Source organism: Mytilus trossulus, chromosome 2, assembly GCF_036588685.1.
Source record: "Mytilus trossulus isolate FHL-02 chromosome 2, PNRI_Mtr1.1.1.hap1, whole genome shotgun sequence".
Taxonomy (NCBI): domain Eukaryota; kingdom Metazoa; phylum Mollusca; class Bivalvia; order Mytilida; family Mytilidae; genus Mytilus; species Mytilus trossulus.
The window spans coordinates 30,473,345-30,496,771 of record NC_086374.1 but is presented as its reverse complement, the minus strand read 5'-3'; the positions used below and the strand labels follow the sequence as shown (position 1 = coordinate 30,496,771).

The following is a 23,427-nucleotide window of genomic DNA, read 5'->3' as shown; positions in this document are numbered from 1 at the left end:
TCTATCCATAAACAATCCGAACTTTTTTGATTGGGTACCATTGATATATCCCCCAGAACTAGAGATTAAAGAAACAACAGACACAGCTTCCTCCGCCTCATTTTTAGACTTATATCTCGAATTTGACTTACACAGTCATCTCAGTACCAGAATCTATGACAAACGAGACGATTTTAATTTTGAAATTATAAATTTCCCCCACCTTAGTAGCAATATACCAACTTCACCTGCATATGGGATATATATTTTCCAACTTATTCGATATTCAAGAGCTTGCAGCTCCTAAGTTCAGACTTTGTAAAACGTCATCAGTGTCTGAGTAGAAAGTTGATGAACCAGGTATATGTCAAAGAACGTCTCGTCCTTTTTCTAAAAAAGTTCATCGGAAGGTATCAAGACCTTGTTGATAAATATTCCGTATCAACTTATCAAATAATACACGATGGTCTTGATGTATAGATTCTGCGTACTGATGTTGTTTATCATCTTAACAACATGTTTTATTGTTCTTTCATTTGTCTTTGTTCTATTATTAATATTACTTTTACTGTTGAATGGTTTAATGTGATATCAGTTTGACGTGGCTCGGTACTAATACATCTCGTCAATGTGTTTGTATTGGCTTTCATTTTTTTTGTGGTTTGTTTTGTATATGCGACTTTTTGTATTTCTTTTGTTCTTATTACGTAACTCTGTAATTTAAAAGATCCCGTCAGTATTATATTGGTCTATTATATGTCATTATGATATATTTCTATTATGAATTACTATATACGTTGAACCACAAACGTCAAAATCATTCAATCGCGTAGTGGTATTAACTATTTTTGGATTCTCATAAATTCTACCTTTAACTTTTGGACTAGTTTAAATATCGGTCTATTTCTGTAATTTATTCTTACATACTTTTGACTTTTTAACCCTGTATGCTTCCATTGCCTATGTAAATTTTAAAACTGTTTGTATGCACATTGAACGACAAATTTATGTGACGTATAAAATTTTCTGACGTCAGACACTCAAATCAATTAATGTGTTCGTAGATAGAAGATGTTTGTGTGTTCGGTTAAATTGTCCCCTTTAAAAATTGTTATACGATGATGACTGATGTACCCATATTTTGACTATTTTATCAATTGTGACTGTTTATTTAACGCATCATGTAAATATAACGGAATTTGATGAGACTGTTATCAAAGTGAGAGGGTTAGCGCTAAAGAACCAGGTTTAATCCACCATTTTCTACATTTGAAAATGCCTGTACCAAGTCAGGAATATGACAGTTCTTGTCCATTCGTTTTTGATGCGTTTTTGCCATGTTTTATGGACTTTCCTAATTGATTTTCCTCTGAGTTCAGTATTTTTGTGATTTTACTTTTCATTCATTTATAAACGTGTGATAGTAACCTCAAATTTTTGATTTATTAGTCTAAAAAGTACAAAGTTAGAGGTATAAATGGACTAAAAAGGATCTTGCAATGAAAACAAAAAGATACATTAATTTAGTGTTGTTCATTATCTCAGAATCATTTTTGTATCAATATTCAAGTTTCATATGCAGATTAGATGAATAGTTTAATTATTTATTGGGACTTATTGCAGAATCATTGCTTTACACTATATTCTTAAATGGTGTGGCATAATTTGATTTTTTGGACCGTGAAAATTTTGCACAATGTGCTCCCTCAACCAGGTTGAAGTAGATTTCGTTAACTTAATTTCTCACAAACTATAAAGAGGGGGCAAGGGGGGTTCCAATAACAGCAAAACAGCAAATTTTTGGTTTATAACAGATAACAGAATTAAAATGGACAACAACAGATAACAGTAAATATAATATTTAAATAAGTCGAGTCCTTGACAAATCCAGTATTTCTTATTACGGGTATAATCCTTTGTAATGATTCCATTTTCTATGCACATTCTTTTTAGAATTATCATGTATCTAGATATATGTATTTGGTATATTCTTGTCCGTTCGTCATCAACACGTCGGACATTAACTCAAACACTCTTTAACCAATTAACATAAAACTTTAGGAAATTAATTGATATGTCTAATGACGTGAGCTTCCTATCGTTTTTTATAAATTTTAGATGTTAAGTTTCTGAGTAATGGGGTTTTATTCAATAAAAATTGTGTTTTTTCTTCAGTTTTCTTATAATATCTCAAAAATCCTTTCACAAATTTGCAAGGAATTTTTGGTGAATTGTTTATATCTATTGACATCAGCTCCCTTGAGTTTCAATTTTTTTAACCGGATTTTTGGGACAAAATTGTCGGTTATTGATTTGGGGATGTACGGCGGGCGGCCAGGCGGTCGGTCGGGCGGGCGGGCGTGCGGCAATCAAATATTGTCCGTGCATTAACTCATGAATCGTTCGATCAACCAAAGCTTTTAAATTTTAATATGTTGTTACTGACAACTAAATGAAGGTCAAGTTCAATAATAGCGATTTTGACTTTAACCGTTCAGGAGTTATGGTTCTTGAAAGATTGAAAAATGGTGTTTCCAGTCGTGTCCGTGCATTAACTCATGAATCGTTCAACCAAAGCTTTTAAATTTTAATATGTTGTTACTGACAACAAAATGAAGGTCAAGTTCAATAATGGCGATTTTGACTTTTACCGTTCAGAAGTTATGGTTATTGAAAGATTGAAAAATGGTGTTTCCAGTCGTGTCCGTGCATTTTCTCATGAACCATTCAACCAAAGCTTTGGAAATTTTTATATGTTGTTATATTTATTTAACATTAGATATACTGGAATTGTCCTGGACCTCACTTCTGTGATGGGTATATGTTAATGGAATCCTTCTCCGAATACGGACCAACATATTAGTAGTGGTAGACCCCAGTGTCCAATGAATGGTCTTCAATTTCTACCAAAAATTTGGCTGTCAAAAAAATGCTAGTTAACAGTCCAATTTTCAATAACAGTTAACAGCAAATACATTATCACAATAACAGATAACAAAAAAAACAAATAAAAGCCCAATAACAGCTAACTAAGAATAAGACAATAACAGCTAACAGCAATTCTAACATGACGTTCTTCAAACGCTTTGAGTACACACCCGTGGTAAAATATGAATATATCTCATGGGCTGTTCCCATTGTACTCCCACGTCATATGTTTTTTAATGAATGAGCGACTCGACGTCATAGAACAATGACGTCAGAATATAAGCAATTTACGGGAAAATACACGCTTGTGAAACGGAAAATCATCACAAGGAAACGTTAACAAATGATGCTAAAATGACTTATATTAGCCGTTTTTGTATACATATGAGACATATAAGTACAATAATAATTAAGATTAATCTAAAATTATCTAAACATGTTATTATAAATAGTCTAAGCATCATCTTTTATTCAGTTTGCTCCGTTATTTTACGTCAATTTAATAGTGCGTTTATATATTGGAACGGCAAATAATGCCATCACCTAGAGCGCTTCGGTCCAAAATAATTGCCGTATTTGTCCTATTAGAATCGAAATAATTCATGGGGGCTTGAATATATCGTGATTTTACCACGGGTTGGCCCTTTATGACAAATATTTTACCCTGAGCGATAGCGAGGGGTAAAATATCGGCATAAAGGGACAACCCGTGGTAAAATCTAGATATATTCAAGCCCCCATGAATTATTTCTTAATTATATTTTCAGAATAACTGATATCAAAGAATTAAATTGCCCCATAACAGCATAACAGCTAAACCCCTTGCCCCCTCTATAAAGCTGAATATAACATAACTTGGCAGAATATTCGAATGCTTGTTAATTTAGTGATCAAAGATCGATAGAGAGTAAACTATAATGTCTGAATTATTCGGACCATGAAGCACATATGCAGCTTCCTACATCACCGAAGTCTTGTGATGTTTTTCTTAATTATTAAATGTATATGAATGGTGATATACTTTGATCGATTTGACTGTTGTAAATGTTTTTCTTGACATGTTGTCTTTTGAATTATTTGAACTACTTATTTCCATGCGCAAAAATATTGATCCCCCACTTTGAATTTATAAAAAAAAATGAACCCCCCTTCTCCACATGCAGAAAAAAACTTGACTCCCTGTATTTTGACCATTTCCCCCCTAGATAGAAAATGATAAGATCCTAAAATTACCTTGAACAAACATCACCTTAAAGTTTATATACTATCACAGGCCTTTGTTAGTCTTGTATTATTTTAATTTTGGTTTCTTGTTTACAATTTGGAAATTAGTATGGCGTTCATTATCAATGAACTAGTGTATATTTGTTTAGGGGCCAGCTGAAGGACGCCTCTGGGTGCGGGAATTTCTCGGTACATTGAAGACCTGTTGGTGACCTTCTGCTGTTGTTTTTTTTTTTCTATGGTCGGGTTGTTGTTTCTTTGACACATTCCCCATTTCCACTCTCAATTTTATAACACATTGTGGTACAATTTCAGAGCAATCGAAATACATAAATACACATGATAATATCCTGAAAGTAGAAAAATGCTTGTTTTGGGCCCTTAATTCCAAAACGCTTGGGACCATCATCCCCAAAATCAATCCCAACTTTCTTTTTTGGATATTTATAGTCCATGCTTACTTTTCATTTTTTAAGAAATTGATGCTGGACTTGTAACATAATTAATTTGATAATTTAAAAAAGATGACGTTCCTTACATGTTACTTTTTCAGTGAACACTTCATCTGTAGATATTTACTGTGAAAGTTTTGCGATATTTTTGTGTATATATACTAGTATGATTATCTAAAAATATATACCTATGTTGAAAGACGTGCATAGTATTGAAGATTGTCTCTGCTATTTTTGCTAAATAGTTGCAATTTGGGTACTCGGTGCAATTTGCCGGGAACCATTACGTAAGAATTTCGCCTACCAAAATAAGTAGTCGTGACCACCAAATGTCAAAACAATAGCATATGACCTATAAAGCCTGTCCCATCCGAGGTATACAGTTGCTAAACTATAAATCATCGGAATTGCCAGAAAGCTCCCGTCACAATAATCTTAAAGTCAATTGATTAGTTCATTCCGGTGTTTCGCCTTCGAAAACAGTTGCATTGATTCTGTGTATGTATATTTTCATAGTTTTAAGTTTTATCTTACTTTAAATGATTCAGCATGGCAAATGTTTGTTACTTTTATTTAATTTATTTAAGAGATTTTTGCTTTTTGTTGGCTTATATTACTTTTTTATTTTTATTATTTTTTTAATTAATCTGTATGTGCATTGATTTTGCAAACATCTTTATCTTTGATTTTGAGTTTTTAATCCATACCGAATTTCAAGCTTCATTCCGTATGTTTGGGCTGCGAAAATGAACTTTCATGTCAGTTTATTTATGCATGATGTAAACGCTTGTTTTCTATGTTAATTGTATCTGTGTACGTGGTCAATTGATATGTCACTGTTTGATGTAATTTTAATTTGCCGGTTTTGAAAGATCTGTAGAGCGTATTTTTGCCATAACTATGGTGAATTTATAGAATAGGATACATAATAGTCTATTATACTTTAGATTCAAACTGAAAATTGCCTCCAGGTGTTGGACTGTCTCGCTGCTACACATATCCATTAATGGCCTTGCTCTTAGACAAGGTTCTTTTAACAACTTATACAAGCATTCTGTGGGTATTAAATGGCAATACATACAACAATTATTTGTAGTGGAATAAATTCTAATTTAATCTATAACTTGTCATGTTGTAAACTATATAACAAATATCAAGTCAATAACTCAAAGCATGATGAAAAAAGATGTTGAAAACGGAGTATTTTCCTTATCTACGGACCTTAAGATTGAAATAAACAATTAATTTCCCCATAGGCGACAATGGTAGCCTTTTTCGAGATACAGACTTTAGAAAGTTGATTTTCTTAACGAAACCTTGTTAGAATCAAAGAAAAGTTATTAGGACAGTATTTTTTGGTCTAAAAAATATAGGGTCGCGTTGCTTTTCTTAGCGTATTTTGTACTTATCTCCCATGCCTATCAATTTTGCCCTTAAAAATACGGGTCTTGTCCTAGCGTTGAAAAGTCATCTCAGTGCCTTTAGGGCTACGGAATAATTTTTATTTTGCCTTTTGTATAAAGCAGAGTGCACGAAGTCTCTAAAAATAAAAAATAACGGGAGCACATATCGACCAATCAGGATTCGCCATACTCTTAATTCTGAATACCATGTTATGCTCATAAAATGGCTGCGCCCATAAAATCTAATGGTGTATTGTAACCTTAACTCAAACTCATCATGATCAAACTTGTCATGATAAAACTATATACCAATTACACGGGTGTCATTCGGTTTATCGAGAGAAATGAGCGTGAAAGAATACCTAACGGCGGTCAAGTATTGAGCGACGATCGTGAAAGTTCTGGTAACGGATCGTGAAAGATATTTAATCGAGAAGACATATGAAAGGTCAATACATATTTTAATTAAATTAATTACACAGACAAATTTACGACAAAATAAAACTGTCTGTCAAAATGGTTCAATATTATGATTAGTATGTCAGAATATCCAGTTTTAAAAGTACATAGTTATTACAAAACAACAAAAGGCAGATTGCTTCTCGACATTTCAATGACATAAAAAATGTAAACAAACATGAATTTTTCATAAATTCGACTAGAAAACCTACTTTAATACGAATAAGGGCATTCTATTTGAATTAATCAAATGGTTCTTATAGTTATTTTGTATAAACATAATATGAAACTTGGTAAATAAGGAACTATTTACACAAAAATGGATTTTTTGGATCGTGAAAGATCATGTACCGTATTTTTGAAGATCGTGAAAGGATCGTGAAAGATCTGATGCTACGAAGACGTTCAAATTTTTCTTCAATTATATAATAGTTAATATTTGTTATTGGTATTGAGAAAAGCTATATAGGTCAACATCCTCAATAGGTCATATGCTAGCCCATAAAATTCAACCCATTACTAGTATGGATTAGTAGTTCCTTTCAATTTCCTTTGTTAAGGGGAAGTTAAACAACTGATAAGATATTATTTTTATCCATTTTAAAATTTTAAGATGTATAGTGTACATACAAGTTCCTGTTTTTAACTAATTTTTAGTTATATCCTATTCTAACTCTGTTACTATTATTTTAAATTTTAACTAGTAGATAAGATTTTAAATAACGCAATTTTAAAAATAAACAAAATTTTTAAATGCGGTGACCCTGCAGATAGGGTGGACTTCCTGAAGAAGAAGAAGAAGAAGAAGAAGTTTAAGCTTTTCAAAGTATAAATATTTTCAGAAAATGAAATGTAAAATAGTTGAATGATTGTAGGATGAAGCTTTTTATTGTCGTGTGAAGTACTCACTTATCACGAGTTATAGGATATCCACATTTGGTACATTGGATCCTATAAAATACATGTCCGTCAGACAGGATTCACCTGACCCCGAATTTGCCTTATGTCATGGATGAAGATTCATTTTTGTGGTCAAGTCCGTATCGCGGATTCGTTAAGCTTTAGGATAAGTGTCTGTTGTTATGATTGCGAGGTGTACATTTTCGACTTCTGCAAGGTTTCAACTGACATTGAACCCATTGTCATGCATCATTCGGCAATGCTCGTTTTATGTTGTCTAGCCTTTGAATATATACCTGTATGCTATAGCGCCATGGCATTTCGTGTATGGTGTACATGTCTGTTTGCATGTTTCATATATGACCATAATGACGTCAATTGTATTTGATATATTGAATGATAGAAATATGTCTATGTCTGGCTGTCGGTCAGGGTTCATATACTTTTTACCTTATGTTTCGAATTAATTGGCCAGCATAACTTTTATATTTGTCAGTGTCTAAGGCACTGTAAGGATCGGAACACATTTATTTGGTCTACGGGATATTTGTAGAGATCTGTATGTCATGGTTCATCTGACCTTGCACTCTTATTATTAAACATTGACAATCATAATTTAAAAAAAAAATGTAGTATGATTGCCAAAGAGACAATTATCCACAAGAGACCAAAGTGACACAGACATTAACAACTATAGGTCACCGTACGGCCTTCAACAATGAGCAAAACCCATACCGCATAGTCAGCTATAACATGCTCCCATAGTAACAATGTAAAACAAATAAAACGGGAAAACTAACGGCCTTATTTGTATAAAAAATAAATGAACGAATACCAAACATGTAACACATAAACAAACAAACAACCACTGAATTACAGGCTCCTGACTTTGGACAGACATACCTTAATAATGTGGCGGGGTTAGACACGTTATTGGGATCCCAACCCTCCCCCGAATCTGGGACAGTGGTTTAACTGTACAACATAAGAACGAACTATAAAAATCAATTGAAAAGGCGTAATTCATCAGATGGACAAAATACATTAAGCGCATTAAGCGCATTTGACACTTCTAGCAAAACCCTTGATATTATAGAAGTTCCATAACATTAACTATCATAAGTAAAGCAGACGAGACATTACAGCATTTGCGATTTAAGAGATAAGTGTATTGTATTTGAAGCTTTAAGGACGTCCATCGGTAGTTTTACTGTCGCAAATTTAGTTTACCTGGCGATGGACGTCCGCAAAGCTTCAAATACAATACAGTTATCTTTATTCTTATGCAAAACAAGTTTATAATACTGATTTCTGATTACTAGTAATAAGTCTGGTCACGCATTATCTTTCACGATCAAAATAATGCGTTGCCTGATCTTTCACGATCAAGTTTGATGGATATTCAACAAATTCAAGGTTTTCGTATACAAATCAATGCTTTTAAGAGGAGAACATACCTTAATTTTACTGTACTATCAGATACACCAAAGACTACATTTCAAATATATCACGATGAACTGAAACATAACCATTATAGTAACAAAAAGCGTGTTATTTGTAATTAATTGCATATACATGCATTGCGCCTTTTGTGTTTTTTCATAAAGTACTGCATATTTTCTCTTTCTTATTTCACAGTTATGTTGGGGAAGTTAAACCATTTTGACAGACATATTTTTTTATTCGGATTTGTTCCGTGTTTTGAAAATTAAGCAATATTTTTAAAGATTCTGACCTAGAATTCCCATTAAATGTCTTTCACGATCCGTTACCAGAGATTTCACGATCGTCGCTCAATACTTGACCACCGTTAGATTTTCTTTCACGCTCATTTCTCTCGATAAACCGAATGACACCCGTGAAATATCAAATCAATATTTGTAAGAGTGACAAAAAAAAGTGCAGATCACTGATTATTTTAGTGAATTTCATAAGTGCAAGGACCATAACTTGCACAGAATCATCAGCCTGACCACAACAAAATTCGAACTTGATCTGTAGCTTGTCATGATGAAACAATATACTAAATATTAAATCAATATCTTTAGGCATGAAGAAACAAAGTGGAAAACTGATTAGCCGGACAGACAGATGGACAGACAGACAGACAGACAGACTAAGTGCAAACCTACAGCCCACTTGGTAGGGGACTAATAATAATCAGCATAAATGCTTTTAATGCTTTAAACTGCAGAATCATCTATACTTATTTCAGATGATAAATTGATCTAAATCTGGGACTTCTACACTAATGCAAATATAAATAAATACATAAATCAGTCCTTGAAACAACCAAACATAAAAAAAAATGAGGAACAGATGTAGGGAACTAATTCTAATTTGATAGATAATTTCCATCAAGATTTAGCAAAGTTTTTGATTTCAAGGGTCAATGGAGATGGTCTTTAGAGATTGGTCCAAAAATTATATCAAATAATAAATATTTTCTGACTAAGGGAAAGGGACCTTTTTACATTAAAAATCCTCCAACTTACAGATGACAAGAAATAGTGTATTTGAAAGTACCTTATTATCTTATACAGGTTTCTTTTCCCTTAACTATTATTCACAAATGCAAGCATTCCAATCAAAATTTAAATTTCAAATATATGCCATAGCAACAGTTTTATTGTATTACATACATTGACAAACAAGAAAAAATATGACATAGATACATTTTAAACATAATAGAATTATACATGTATTAACAATTGTGTCTTGATATAAATTCTGCAATACAATTTACAAGCTTAGCTTCTAACATTAATTCTTTTACCAATTTCCCCTAAATATTTCAAACACCAGGGCTCTTTTGAAAAAGTATTTTAATAAAATAAATGATCAAATATTCAGAAATTCAGTCACTTATATATATTTGAAAAGATATCAAGGAAATTGATGTAACCAAGATTTTACTTCTGACCATTAGGTTGGGTATTGAACTTTTCTACCTTTTAAAATATAAGTCTGTTCAGTCACCAATTCAAATACAAGATTGTTACTGCCATTTAGTTTGGATTACCTATATATATAATGGAGAAATGTCACAGGGAACAGAAATTGACATTTGCAAATCAAAAGTGAACATTTTATATTTGATATAATAACATTTACTTATACATTCTTTCGCATCACATTTATATATGTATTTATATTTGCATTAGTGTACGTTTTTATGCAAATAAATAAATACAATACATTATGGAATTGTTTTGTGTTCATTCTTGCTAGCCAAGGGATAGATCTGACTGGATTAAAACCCTCGGCTAGTGAAGTCATGTTTTTTTCTCTCACAAAAATATGGTTAATTAGACAAGTGATGCCTTGGTCTGCAAATGAATTTAGACAAATTTAAGTTTTTCAATTGCTAACATTTCAAATTTTCTTCTTCTGTTATCACTGCAGCATTATTAGCAACTCTTGCTATTAACGGATCGATTTTATCTTGATCTAATGGATATTCAGATCTAGACCACAACTCTCTCAAGTGGTTATCTATTAACCTGGAATCTTGCTGAAGTAAATTCTTATCTAACTCTGTATGAAGTACAAATACTATAGCTACATTTTTAAAGGGAGCATTATCGCCGTCACAGTAACCATGAAAGAGAAGTGAAGCTCTAGGAGATAGCTGCTCAAAGTGATCAACCGCCAGACTCCTAATATGTTCATTCTCAAAACTATCTTTAATCTTATTGTCTAAATCTTTCTTTTCATCATCTGCATTTTTATGTCTTATATCATTTGGAACATTTATTACCCTTGCAGAGGTCACATTAAACAATGAATTCATACTTTTGGTTAACTGTTTAGCTATGCATGTTCCAGTTGCTGATGCTTTTGAGCCAGATGGCACCACCAATAACAATATAGCAGGGTAATCTGGATTGATTTCTACTATAATCCTTTTAAGACTGACTCTTACTATTTTTAAAAATCTTTTAGTCTGTGCTGGAAACATTGACTGAAAGGCTTTCATATCAGCATTAAAGTTTTCTAGTAAATTATGATTATTTGGTATGGATGTAATTTCATCTGACATCATTATGTGAAAGCATACAACACCAACAATTACCAAAAAACAAGCAACAAAAAGTAAATTAGATCCACGAATAGCACTGTTATTCTTTTCTGATTTGACTTTATTTATAGATGTTTCCAGTTTTTGTGTTTTGATAGAATCGGGTGAATCTTGCTCATCACCATATTGCTTTTTATCTCCACTTTTATTATGTCTATTTTGTGGTGTTTTTCTACCTTTTTCAGGAGTATCTTCTTTAGATGAATCTAAGCTTCTATGTACTGATGATTTATCAGACTTGTAAGGTGAACAGGTTGTATCCATACTTTCTTCCTCTACATCAGTACCATTCTCATCCTCAGACTCAAAATCATAAGAAGTGTTCTGCTTAGCATGTTGTCTTGGCGATCTTCTTCTTGGTAATGGATCCCTAGGTGTGGCTGTTTGAGGTGTCCTTAAGTTGTATGGTGTAGATTGCATTTTTCAACTTAAGATGAATCTAAAAATAGAGAGAACTTTTTCATAATAATTCAATGACAGAGTAGTTGTTGTTTCTTGATTGTTTTTTTTTAAATACTAATAATGTGTTTAATACTACAATACTTCAATGCATCCTTTTGTTAACCAAAATGGGCTATCACATAAAATGGTTCTTTAATTTAAAGTTATCATTGAGTACCGTATAGATGTACATTGTGGAAGATATTGTTAACTAAAATTCTTAAATTAATAAATATATTTTCAACTAATAATACTTCAATATTTTTATCATACTGTATACATATGAACATGATCATGATGATTATAGAAAGAAAAATCCACAAATTCTTGATCATGTTAATAGATCTAAACTTTAATGTTCAAAGAGGCTTTACAAAAAAGTAAATTATCTGGACATCAAATATACCTGTTTGTATTATAGTGAAAAGAGACTTTCATACCTATCCTAAAACAATCAGTTTCTACTAAAAAAAAAAATTAAGTGCATTTGAATTTAAATTATAGCATGTTAATAGACCACTTTCGAGTTCATCCTTTACTGGAAAAAAAACTTGTCAATTATGCGCGCCTTTATGACGTCATTTACCAGATAAAGGGGATCGCCAGTATCCCTGCACTATTAACATTCATCAACAGTCTTAGTGATTGTCATTGTGCAGCATAAACTCGAAATAATGTATGTTTTGTAAGAACTAAATCGCAATTCCCTAATTACAGCCATGCTGATTGTTTATTATGAGAATTTAATTTGCATTAAAGTTTTCAAACCACTCCCTCAACATTGAAACGGAAGTGATGATGCCCCTAAATGCACCAATGATGTTCACTAAAACCTGAGTTTTTGACGGAAATGCGTAGAACTCGAAAATTGTCTATTGCATTTAAATGTTCAAAATAGTAAGATACAAAGCTGTTAATTTGAAACTTTTTATGTTATAAAATTAAAATTCCCTGAAATAAAAGGAATTCCAAATAAAACATACACATGCATACCAAATCATTAGCAGGAAGTAAAATATCGTAAATTAAATTATAAAGAGATGATTTTTCAATTAATATTTTTCCTACAAAACATAATATCATATTATAGTTTAGTTTATTGAATAAATGCACATTTATACCCCAATGGGGTTGAAGGCATATATAAATGAACACAATACATCATACAAAAATAACATAAAAGAACAAACATTATATACATATAAGTATCTATCATGCAGTTGTTGAGTCCACTCTCCTCAGTGACCATGACTTTTTAACAAATGGAGCCGTATACTGCATAATTGACGGACACGAAAGACATAAAACCAATTTATCCACATTATCCATATTATCTATATCAGAATAGGTATTTCTAACTTTCTGCAAAAATTCAAGTCTCAAATCTTTATTTTTAATACATGTAAATAAAAAATGTTCTTCATCATCTATTTTATTTAGACAACAATGTTGACATAAACGTTCTTCCCTTTTTATATTTTTGTATCTACCCCTTTCAATTTCCAAAATATGGTCACTTACCCTTAATTTAGTAAATTTTTTCCTTATTTCAAAGTTATTCTCTTTAAGTAAATAAGGCTCAGTTTCGTATTTCTTTTTGATTTTACTATAGATAAATAATTTATTATTTTCTGTTAAAGAATTTAATTTTTTAAAGAACAGCTTTTTATAGTTTTCTTGCATAATATCTTTCATGTGTTTATTCATTTTATATTTTTCTTTTATGAAGTCAATATTTTGTATATCAGATATATTTAAATTATTTTCATGAGTTATATTTTTTACAAAAGTATACCAAGAATAGGTTCCTGATTCATCCAACAGTTTAGTTGTGCAGTATAGAAGCTATATATAAAGTGCAATGAAAGATCATCTCTGACAAAAGTGTGCTTAAAAGTTTTTCAAGCTTTGCTATACAATACAAGGATTATTGCAAGAATATTGATAAATTTTACATCCTTCATATAATGTATATTGCACTTGTGACAAAATCTTGCAATATAAAATTCTACTGGGGACAACCTTCACAAATATTCATGCAATAACACAATACATGTAATATATGATAGCAATTTAAAAAGAGACGTTTAATCATTAATGTGTATTCTATTTATTGCAATATAAATTTTGTACTTCAGTTTCCATAAAATCAACGAGAAAGAAAAGCTGTAAAAAAAAAAACCAGCTATCTGCTATAAAGTGTCATGTAATCACGGTAATTGTCAGTCTATTTTTAGATTTCAATACCTCCTCCAGAAGTGAACATTTGCCAAAATTGTCATGATTTCTTTGCCTTTAAATACCCACACCGGTCAGCTAGGTATTTGTCTTCATATGCAAATCCAGCCCTCTCCCCTTTTTGATGGAAATATTTAGTTGATTATAGGGGGAATAACTGCTGAATCATGACTGAAGCTGCCCCCTCTAAGGCAGTCAGTGAGCAGTGAGCACATCCCCTCCCTAAATGACAATTTCTGGATCGCCCACTGGACTTTGTTTGTCATGTTTGTTTTGTTGAGAATTAGTTTTAAAAATACTAATAATGGCAAGCAAGATCCCATCTGAAAAATCAGTGTCATAGATTTTACAACCCAAAATGTGTTAGGCAATGTTATCAATTACCTTATTAGACTTATCAATCAGTATTAAATGAAACATGTTTGTAAATGTAATTTCACATTTGTATTGGTTTCTGATTAATTTAGGTGTTTTTTTACCATTTATATTTTCCCCTATAAAAATGCTTTATTTTATTCATGTCTTTTCTTTTTTGGATTTTAAACTTATTTAATTCTTATTCTTATTGAATCTTTATACTGAATAAATGTCTAGAGCTGCTTACGCTATAGACGTTGTCGAGAACTTTACTGGTGTTCACCCCTCTACTTTTGCTTTCGATTCCGAAATGCTTCAACTGTTATAGGCATGGAAATTGAATGCAAGAAAAGTAAAAAAAAAATCGTAACCCAGTAACAAGAGAAGGAAATAGGAAAATTCGTCACACAGACAACCCGTCCCCGCTTTCAACACAGTTTCATCTTCTTCGCAAATTAATCTCGCACCATCCAGACCTAGCAATTCGACAAATTAATAAAAAGGAGTTAACGACTAATTTGCTAGTTCGTATATTTGTTTTTATTTTCATTAAGTTCTTAACTTTTCCATGGACTTGTGACAAATTCTCATCGGTAAAATATTTAAAAAAAAACTTCACCGGTTTGTGAATTTTCACCGAGCTTCTCCGCTAAGGCTGAAATTAATAGTTTTTTGTTGCTTTCAAAAAAAAAAACTTTGATTTTCCCAAATATAAGAAAAATTCGTTTCCATTCTCAATTTTATCCATTTTGGATAGTAAATCTTTTTTGATCAAGTTTAGAAGACTTCAGAGCCTTTTACACTCATACGAGGAACATTCTTTATTCAGCTTACATAGTTTTATATTAATTTGCAGGGTTTGTTGCTCTTTCTTTATGGATGTTGTAGAATATGCATGTTATTGTGCTTGTGGTGTATGCCCTCGTGTTAACAAGTACTTTTTTATATTTTTTTTCAAAAACTTCGAGTACTCTTTATTTTTTTCTTTCAATAACTTCGACTCTTTTTACGGTGCTTTTTGTCTATTGTTTTTATCTAAGTTAGCGGTTTTTAGTGTCTGGTACAGATTTTATGAGATACGATTTTTACAGTAAGTTCTCATGCTGTGCTGTTACACTACTGTCTCGGGTAATGAAACCTGTATTATAGTGATTGTCGTTAAATTGGAACATAAAATTGAAAATGGAAATGGGAAACATGTATAATGATGGAAAATTGTATGTTGGAAAAGGAAAATAAAATAAAGTAAACTTAGACAAATAAACTAATAAATAAATAAAATTGAATTAAATCGTATTGCTAAAGCTCCAAGGTAAAGTATGTGACGTAAGATTAAGTTATAAATAGTTTCGTCTTTTTTTAATAATATAGTTAATCTCATTTCTAGAGTTCTTTTGATCAAAGCTTGAGAAATAAATTAAATAAACTGTCATCTTTTAAAAGAATAAAAATGTTTGTAATTTGCCGTAGGAAAATAACCCTTAAAGTGTTTCTATTGTCCACTTAATAATTCTGTAAAGTAAGTTAAGATTTTGATAATCCTTTAATTGCTTTTATGTAACTAAATAAAATATATTATTATTCATATAAATCTATAACATAAAAAGAGAATAGTTGACCAATAAAAAGTAACTTTATAAAATTCAAAATTGACGCTTAAATTTCATAGGTGAATAAAATAATTCCAATCAGCACGTGATGTTGGAGTTAAAAAGGGAAGACCGCAACTTCCCAACATCACATATCACACTTAAATGTAGATAGCTGTTTGGAATAAATAATTGAAACATCATTGTATTTTATTCACCAGGTATGTAAATTATTAAAGTATATATAAACTATTTCAAATTGTATTTTAAAAGTAAGAATTTAGCTTCTGATTTAATAACTTAGTTTCGTATTTAAAACTTAACTTAAATTTATAAAAGATTTTCATTAACAGAAATAAGTTAAAACAAAGTTTACTATTTAGATCACAGATCGCTGATCACATATCACACTTAAATGTAGATAGCTGTTTGGAATAAATAATTGAAACATCATTGTATTTTATTCACCAGCGCCAGGCCTCGAAAGGAGAAAGTGTCCGAGATGAGGGACACGACAGCAGAAGGTATTACATAGACCTGAATATGAGCGAGCTAGTATTCCCCAGATTACAGAGCGAAGATATTGTCCGAGGCTAACTTAGATTCCTTATCCGAGAATACGATATAAGCGAGAATAGTCCCCAGTAAATGATGCCAGTCCCCCGACATTTAAGTTTACTAACGTTTTGGAGGGAAAGGGGAGACAACCTAACAGAGCAGCGATTCTTCCCCCTTTTCCTGCATTACACATGTCAAAAAGACAAAAACCCGACCAAAGAGCAGAAAACAGCTGAAGTATTTTGTTGTTCTTTGCGATGCTTATTTACCATATTCAGGTCATTACAATAAAGCATTATTTTTACTAACACAAGAATAAAAAAATAATTGTAACTGTGTTGGTGAAAACTCCAGATGGCTTAAATAATATTCATTAGACCTAAATATATGTATTCTGTGCAATGTTGAACTTATTCATTATTAAAATTCAACTTATGCAATTTTTGTAACATATTTTGGAAATACTAAGGCTTTTCAACCTCAGGCGTAGATTACCTTAGCTGGATTTGGCAAAACTTTTAGGAATTTTGGTCCTCAATGCTCTTCAACTTCGTACTTTATTTGGCCTTTTTAACTTTATTTGGATTCGAGCGTCACTGGTGAGTCTTTTGTAGACGAAACGCGCGTCTGGCTTATATACAAAATTTAGACCTGGTATCTATGATGAGTTTATTTTCATCTTGTCGGCAACAGTGACTGTTAAGTTTAGTCATCACAGTATCCGTTTAATTCCATTTGAGATTCCTGATACTAATACTAAATCTGTCCTTGAAAACAGTGTTTGATATAAAACTTCTACATTCGACCAAGTTTAATATTAGAAGAGAATCTAACTAACCAATGGTTTATGCAACTTTGTACCTATCCAAGATATAGACAAGATCGAGACGGGTGCCGCATGTGGAGCAGGATCTGCTTACCCTTCCGGAGCACCTGAGATCACCCCTAGTTTTTGGTGGGGTTCGTGTTGTTTATTCTTTAGTTTTCTATGTTGTGTCATGTGTACTATTGTTTTTCTGTTTGTCTTTTTCATTTTTAGCCATGGCGTTGTCAGTTTGTTTTAGATTAACGAGTTTGACTGTCCCTTTGGTGTCTTTCGTCCCTCTTTTATTACCACTGGGTCGATGTCTCTGCTGGTGGACATTTTGTCCCCGAGGACATCATCCGCCCAGTAGCAAAACTAAAATTGCATGAACTTACGAAGAACTAACAGGAAACTGGCTCGGACGTCGCCCAGTATAAAAAGGTCCGAAACAGACGTCACCATGGACACGGTGTCGTCTGATACGGCAGGTGTCCCCTCATCACCAGACATGACAAATAACCCAAACACGACTCATTTAGATCATCGTCCTTGTGACAACAGCAATATTATACATATACAGCCTTGTTCAGTTCTCCTTAAAGACATTTTGGTTTTTGATGACACAGTACAACACTGTCGCATTTCAAAATGTGAGACCAAAGGCTGCAAAACTTGTGCTATTTTAATTACAGATGCTGAATTCACTAGCAATTTGACCAAGAAGTCATATTTTACCAGAAGTTACGATGATCTGAATTGTAAATCGATAAATGTCGTCTACAGATTAGAGTGCAACCTTTGCGGCTTGGTATACGTCGGTGAAACGAAAGGAAGGCTAAACAAACGTATGTGCGGTCATAGATCAGACATTAACCTCAATGCTAACGACATTCTATACCAGCATTTCAATCAGCCCGATCATTCCATCGTTTCTATGACAGTTCGAATTATTGAAAAAATATACCATAGCTCGAACAATCCCAATCTTTCAACGACTCTCCGTAGACAAAAAGAAGACTACTGGATTAGACAATTGGGAACTGCAACACCGTATGGCTGCAATGACAAAATTGATGGTATAGGTATTCTATCTAGTCCTTCGTGTAACTCGGTGAATGTGATGAATATTTTCAACTCGACTCCTCGACGTAGACGTAGTCATGGCCATCGTCATTATACATCACCCTCTCTGTATGATGTCTCTATTAATGACTTGCTGCCATGCATACAAAAACCGTTAGGTATTCATCACATTCGCACGAAACTTTATTCATTACCCCTTTCAAAACTTCATTCTCTGTTCAATTTATGTTTGGAATCCACTGTAACAAACCCTCATTCAAACCAATACAAACTACAAGCTATAATTTCGGATATTGCTAGTCACAGACTTTTCAAGCCAGTTCGCATTGGAAAAGATGAAAAAGAGAAAAGATCATTTCTAAATCTTTCCTTTGCCAACAAAGGTCTCGATGGCGTCAACCTAGGCAATATCCTTCATCATAAATTAGTTCAATCGAAAATACCTCCTTATTTCAAAGACCAGTCTGTACCAATAATTTCTTATACCTATACCAAACCTATTGCAACTAAAATTTTCAATTACAAACGCGTTTTGCAGGATCTCGATATTGACGACTTCAAGTCTAAACCTCCTGATTGCACTTGTGCTAGTTCCCAATTCACATATAATCCTGCTGGCCACGTTATTACCGGTGACCTTAACATTGTTAATAACACTTCTCTACGAAACGTGTTATCGAAAGGTCCGAAATATCGTGAGCCTAAATCCATCAATTGGAAACACAACTTTAAAATTTTGATGGATTCAGTCGAGGATTATGCCAGGCAATGGGCTAAGCACGAGAAGGAAGACGTAGACACTCTATCCGAATGGATTAAGGCAGTGAGGTCGTTAATACAAATCAGAATTAAGAAACTGAATGGGTCCATCAATGCCCATGCTACGTCAATCTTCAAAGATCCAAATGTTGCTAAACACCTATCTGACCTCCATGATGAATATGTGTTGTCCCCGCAGACAAAGCCCCAAATAACATCGTTTTTATCTGTAAAAGTCATTACATTAATTGCTTGATAAACGAATTAGGTATAGACAATTCACTTGGAAACCCAACATATACCCTCACGACACTTACCAAAGAGGAAATCCTGGATAATCATAGGTCTGTTCTTTGTTCGTTTGGTATTTCAACCAAAGATGAAGAACTGGATCTTCCATCACTGTATTGGATACCTAAACTACATAAGTGTCCTTACAAACAACGGTATATTGCTGGGTCTTCCAAGTGCTCCACGAAACCCCTTTCTAAATTATTAACATCCATTTTATCAGCAATCAAAGACGGGCTTCAAAGTTATTGTGAAACTGCCTATTCTAGAGGTGGCGTGAATCAGATGTGGATACTTAAAAATTCCAAAGATCTTTTAGAGTACATACAATCTAACTCTCTTTCATCTTGTAACAGTATTAAAACATTTGACTTTTCTACTCTTTACACAAGTATTCCACATTCCAAACTAAAAGACAAATTAAAAGAGTTGGTATTACTTTGCTTCATAAAAAAGAATGGCCAACGTAGATACAAGTATCTTGTCTTAGGGAGGGATAAATCATACTTTGTAAAGAACCATTCTGATTCAAACAAAAAATTCTCTGAAACCGATATTATCAAGATGCTTGATTTCTTGATTGACAACATATTTGTTACGTTCGGAGGACGTGTTTTTCAACAGACTGTCGGCATCCCAATGGGAACAAACTGTGCCCCTCTACTTGCTGACTTGTTTCTTTATTATTATGAGGCTGAGTTTCATGCAGGAACTTCTTAGGAAGAAAGATAAGAAGTTAACAATATCCTTTAACTCTACTTTCCGCTATATAGATGACGTTCTTTCACTAAACAATTCAAAATTTGGTGACTATGTGGATCGCATCTATCCCATCGAATTGGAGATAAAGGATACTACAGATACAGTTAAGTCGGCTTCATATCTTGACTTACATCTAGAAATTGACAATGAGGGTCGGTTAAAGACAAAACTTTACGACAAAAGAGATGATTTCAGCTTTCCAATTGTGAACTTTCCATTTCTAAGTAGCAACATTCCAGCAGAACCTGCATACGGGGTATATATCTCCCAATTGATACGATATTCCCGTGCTTGCATTTCCTATCATGATTTTCTTGATAGAGGGTTACTGCTCACAAGGAAGCTATTAAACCAAGAGTTCCAAATGGTGAAGTTGAAATCATCCCTTCGTAAATTTTACGGACGCCATCACGAGTTGGTTGACCGTTATGGAATAACCGTTTCACAAATGATATCGGATATGTTCCTTACGTCGCAACTACAATCCCCTTCCCTTTCATGAGTTTGACCTACCGAATTAGACTATTTACCGGATTTGTAATCACATAAGCAACACGACGGGTGCCGCATGTGGAGCAGGATCTGCTTACCCTTCCGGAGCACCTGAGATCACCCCTAGTTTTTGGTGGGGTTCGTGGTGTTTATTCTTTAGTTTTCTATGTTGTGTCATGTGTACTATTGTTTTTCTGTTTGTCTTTTTCATTTTTAGCCATGGCGTTGTCAGTTTGTTTTAGATTTACGAGTTTGACTGTCCCTTTGGTGTCTTTCGTCCCTCTTTTACAATACTTTATTGCCCAATGTCTAATCGCCGGCCTTAACTCGTATGCCAATTTAATCAGGAATGTGGCCAAGTTTGGTTTAATTTGGCCCAGTAGTTTCAGAGAAGATTTTTGTAAAAGATTACTAAGATTTACGAAAATAATGATTAAAAATTGACTATAAAGGGCAATAACTCCTAAGGGGGTCAACTGACTATTTCGGTCTTGTTGACTTATTTGTAAATCTTACTTTGCTGAACATTAATATTGTTTACTGTTTATCTCTATCTATAATATTATTCAAGATAATAATCAAAAACAGCAAAATTTCCTTAAAATTACAAATTCAAGGGTAGCAACCCAACAACGGGACGTTCGATTCATCTGAAAATTTCAGGGCAGATAGATCTTCACCTGATAAACAATTTAAACCCTTGTCAGATTTGCTCTAAATGCTTTGGCTTTTGAGTTATAAGCCAAAAACTGCATTTTACCCCTCTGTTCTATTTTTAGCCATGGCGGCCACCGGACACAATTTTTAAACTAGACACCCCAATGATGATTGTGGTCAAGTTTGGTTTAATTTGGTCCAGTAGTTTCAGAGCACAGGGACTCGGTTAGCAGATTAAAATTTTGTAAATCAATGTTTTTAATTTATTTTTTATTATTTCCTGTCTATTTGCATTACTATATTAACGTATTTAAAGTTGCCATCACTATTTCTTTGTTTTCTGTCAATTAGCAGTTTACTATCCATATACTGAAAAAACCTTGGGTTTTTTCAGTATATGGATAGTAAACTGCACATTGCCGGAAAACAAAGATATAATGATGGCAACTTTAAATACGTTAATATAGTAATGCAAATTTTATTTACAAAATTTTAATCTGCTAACCGAGTCCCTGTGTTTCAGAGGAGAAGATTTTTGTAAAAGTTAACGACGACGGACGACGACGACGACGGACGACGCCGGACGCTGGACGCCAAGTGATGAGAAAAGCTCACTTGGCCCTTTGGACCAGGTGAGCTAAAAATGTGTCCGATGACCCGGCCAACCAACCAAGATGGCCGCCATGGCTAAAAATAGAACATAGGTGTAAAATGCAGTTTTTGGCTTATAACTCAAAAACAAAAGCATTTAGAGCAAATCTGACAAAGAGTAAAATTGTTTATCAGGTCAAGATCTATGTGCCCTGAAATTTTCAGATGAATCTAATAACCCGTTGTTGGGTTGCTGCCCCTGAATTGGTAATTTTAATGAACTTTTGCTGGTTTTGTTATTATCTTGAATATTATTATAGATAGAGATAAACTGTAAACAGCAATAATGTTCGGCAAGGTAAGATCTACAAATAAGTCAACATGACCGAAATGGCCAGTTGCCCTCTTGAGGAGTTATTGCCCTTTATAGGCAATTTTTAACCATTTTTCCTAAATCTTAGTTATTTTTTACAAAAATCTTCTCCTCTGAAACTACTGGGCCAAATTAAACCAAACTTGGCCACAATCATCATTAGGGTATCTAGTTTAGAAAATGTGTGGCGTGACCCCGCCAACTAACCAAGATGGCCGACACAGCTAAAATAGAACAGAGGGGTAAAATGCAGTTTTTGGTTAAAACTCAAAAACCAAAGCATTTAGAGCAAATCTGACATGAAGTAAAATTGATTATCAGATTAAGATTTATCTGCCCTAAAATTTTCAGGTGAATCGGGCCACCCGTTTTTATGGATTGCTGCCCCTGAATTAGTAATTTTAAGGAAATTTTGCTGTTTTTGGTTATTATCTTGAATATTATTATAGATAGAGATAAACTGTAAACAGCAATAATGTTCAGCAAAGTAAGATTTACAAACAAGGTACATGACTGAAATGGTCAGTTGACCCCTTCAGGAGTTATTGCCCTTTATAGGCAATTTTTAACCATTTTTCGTAAATCTTAGTAATCTTTTACAAAAATCTTCTCTGAAACTACTGGGCCAAGTTCATTATAGATAGAGATAATTGTAAACAGCAAGAATGTTCAGTAAAGTAAGATGTACAAACACATCACCATCACTAAATCACAATTTTGTCATGAATCCATCTGCATCCTTTGTTTAATATTCACAGACCAAGGTGAGCGACACAGGCTCTTTAGAGCCTCTAGTTATGTTCCGATAGCAGTTGATAGTTCACTCTAAAGACTTGTATAATATACGTACTGTATATCATACATGTTATGTTATTGGCCATGTTCACAATTTCAGATTTCGCATTTTTTGTAAAGAATTTCAAAGACAAGGAAAAAAACATAAACAATATGCAATACAGCTAAAATTGTTTGTCTGACATTATTATGTTCAACCAACTACAAAAT

The 23,427-nt window shown here is 33.0% G+C and overlaps 1 protein-coding gene across 1 annotated transcript; it reads right to left on the bottom strand.

Annotated features, from left to right (window-relative positions):
• Positions 1 to 10,102: 10,102 nt before the first annotated feature.
• Positions 10,103 to 14,813, bottom strand: LOC134706973 (torsin-1A-interacting protein 2-like). Its single transcript, XM_063566379.1, has 2 exons — positions 14,710 to 14,813; positions 10,103 to 11,865 (listed from the first exon to the last, which is right to left on the bottom strand). The coding sequence occupies exon 2, from the start codon at positions 11,844 to 11,846 to the stop codon at positions 10,713 to 10,715; it is 1,134 nt and encodes a 377-aa protein (XP_063422449.1). The 5' UTR covers positions 11,847 to 11,865; positions 14,710 to 14,813; the 3' UTR covers positions 10,103 to 10,712.
• Positions 14,814 to 23,427: the final 8,614 nt, after the last annotated feature.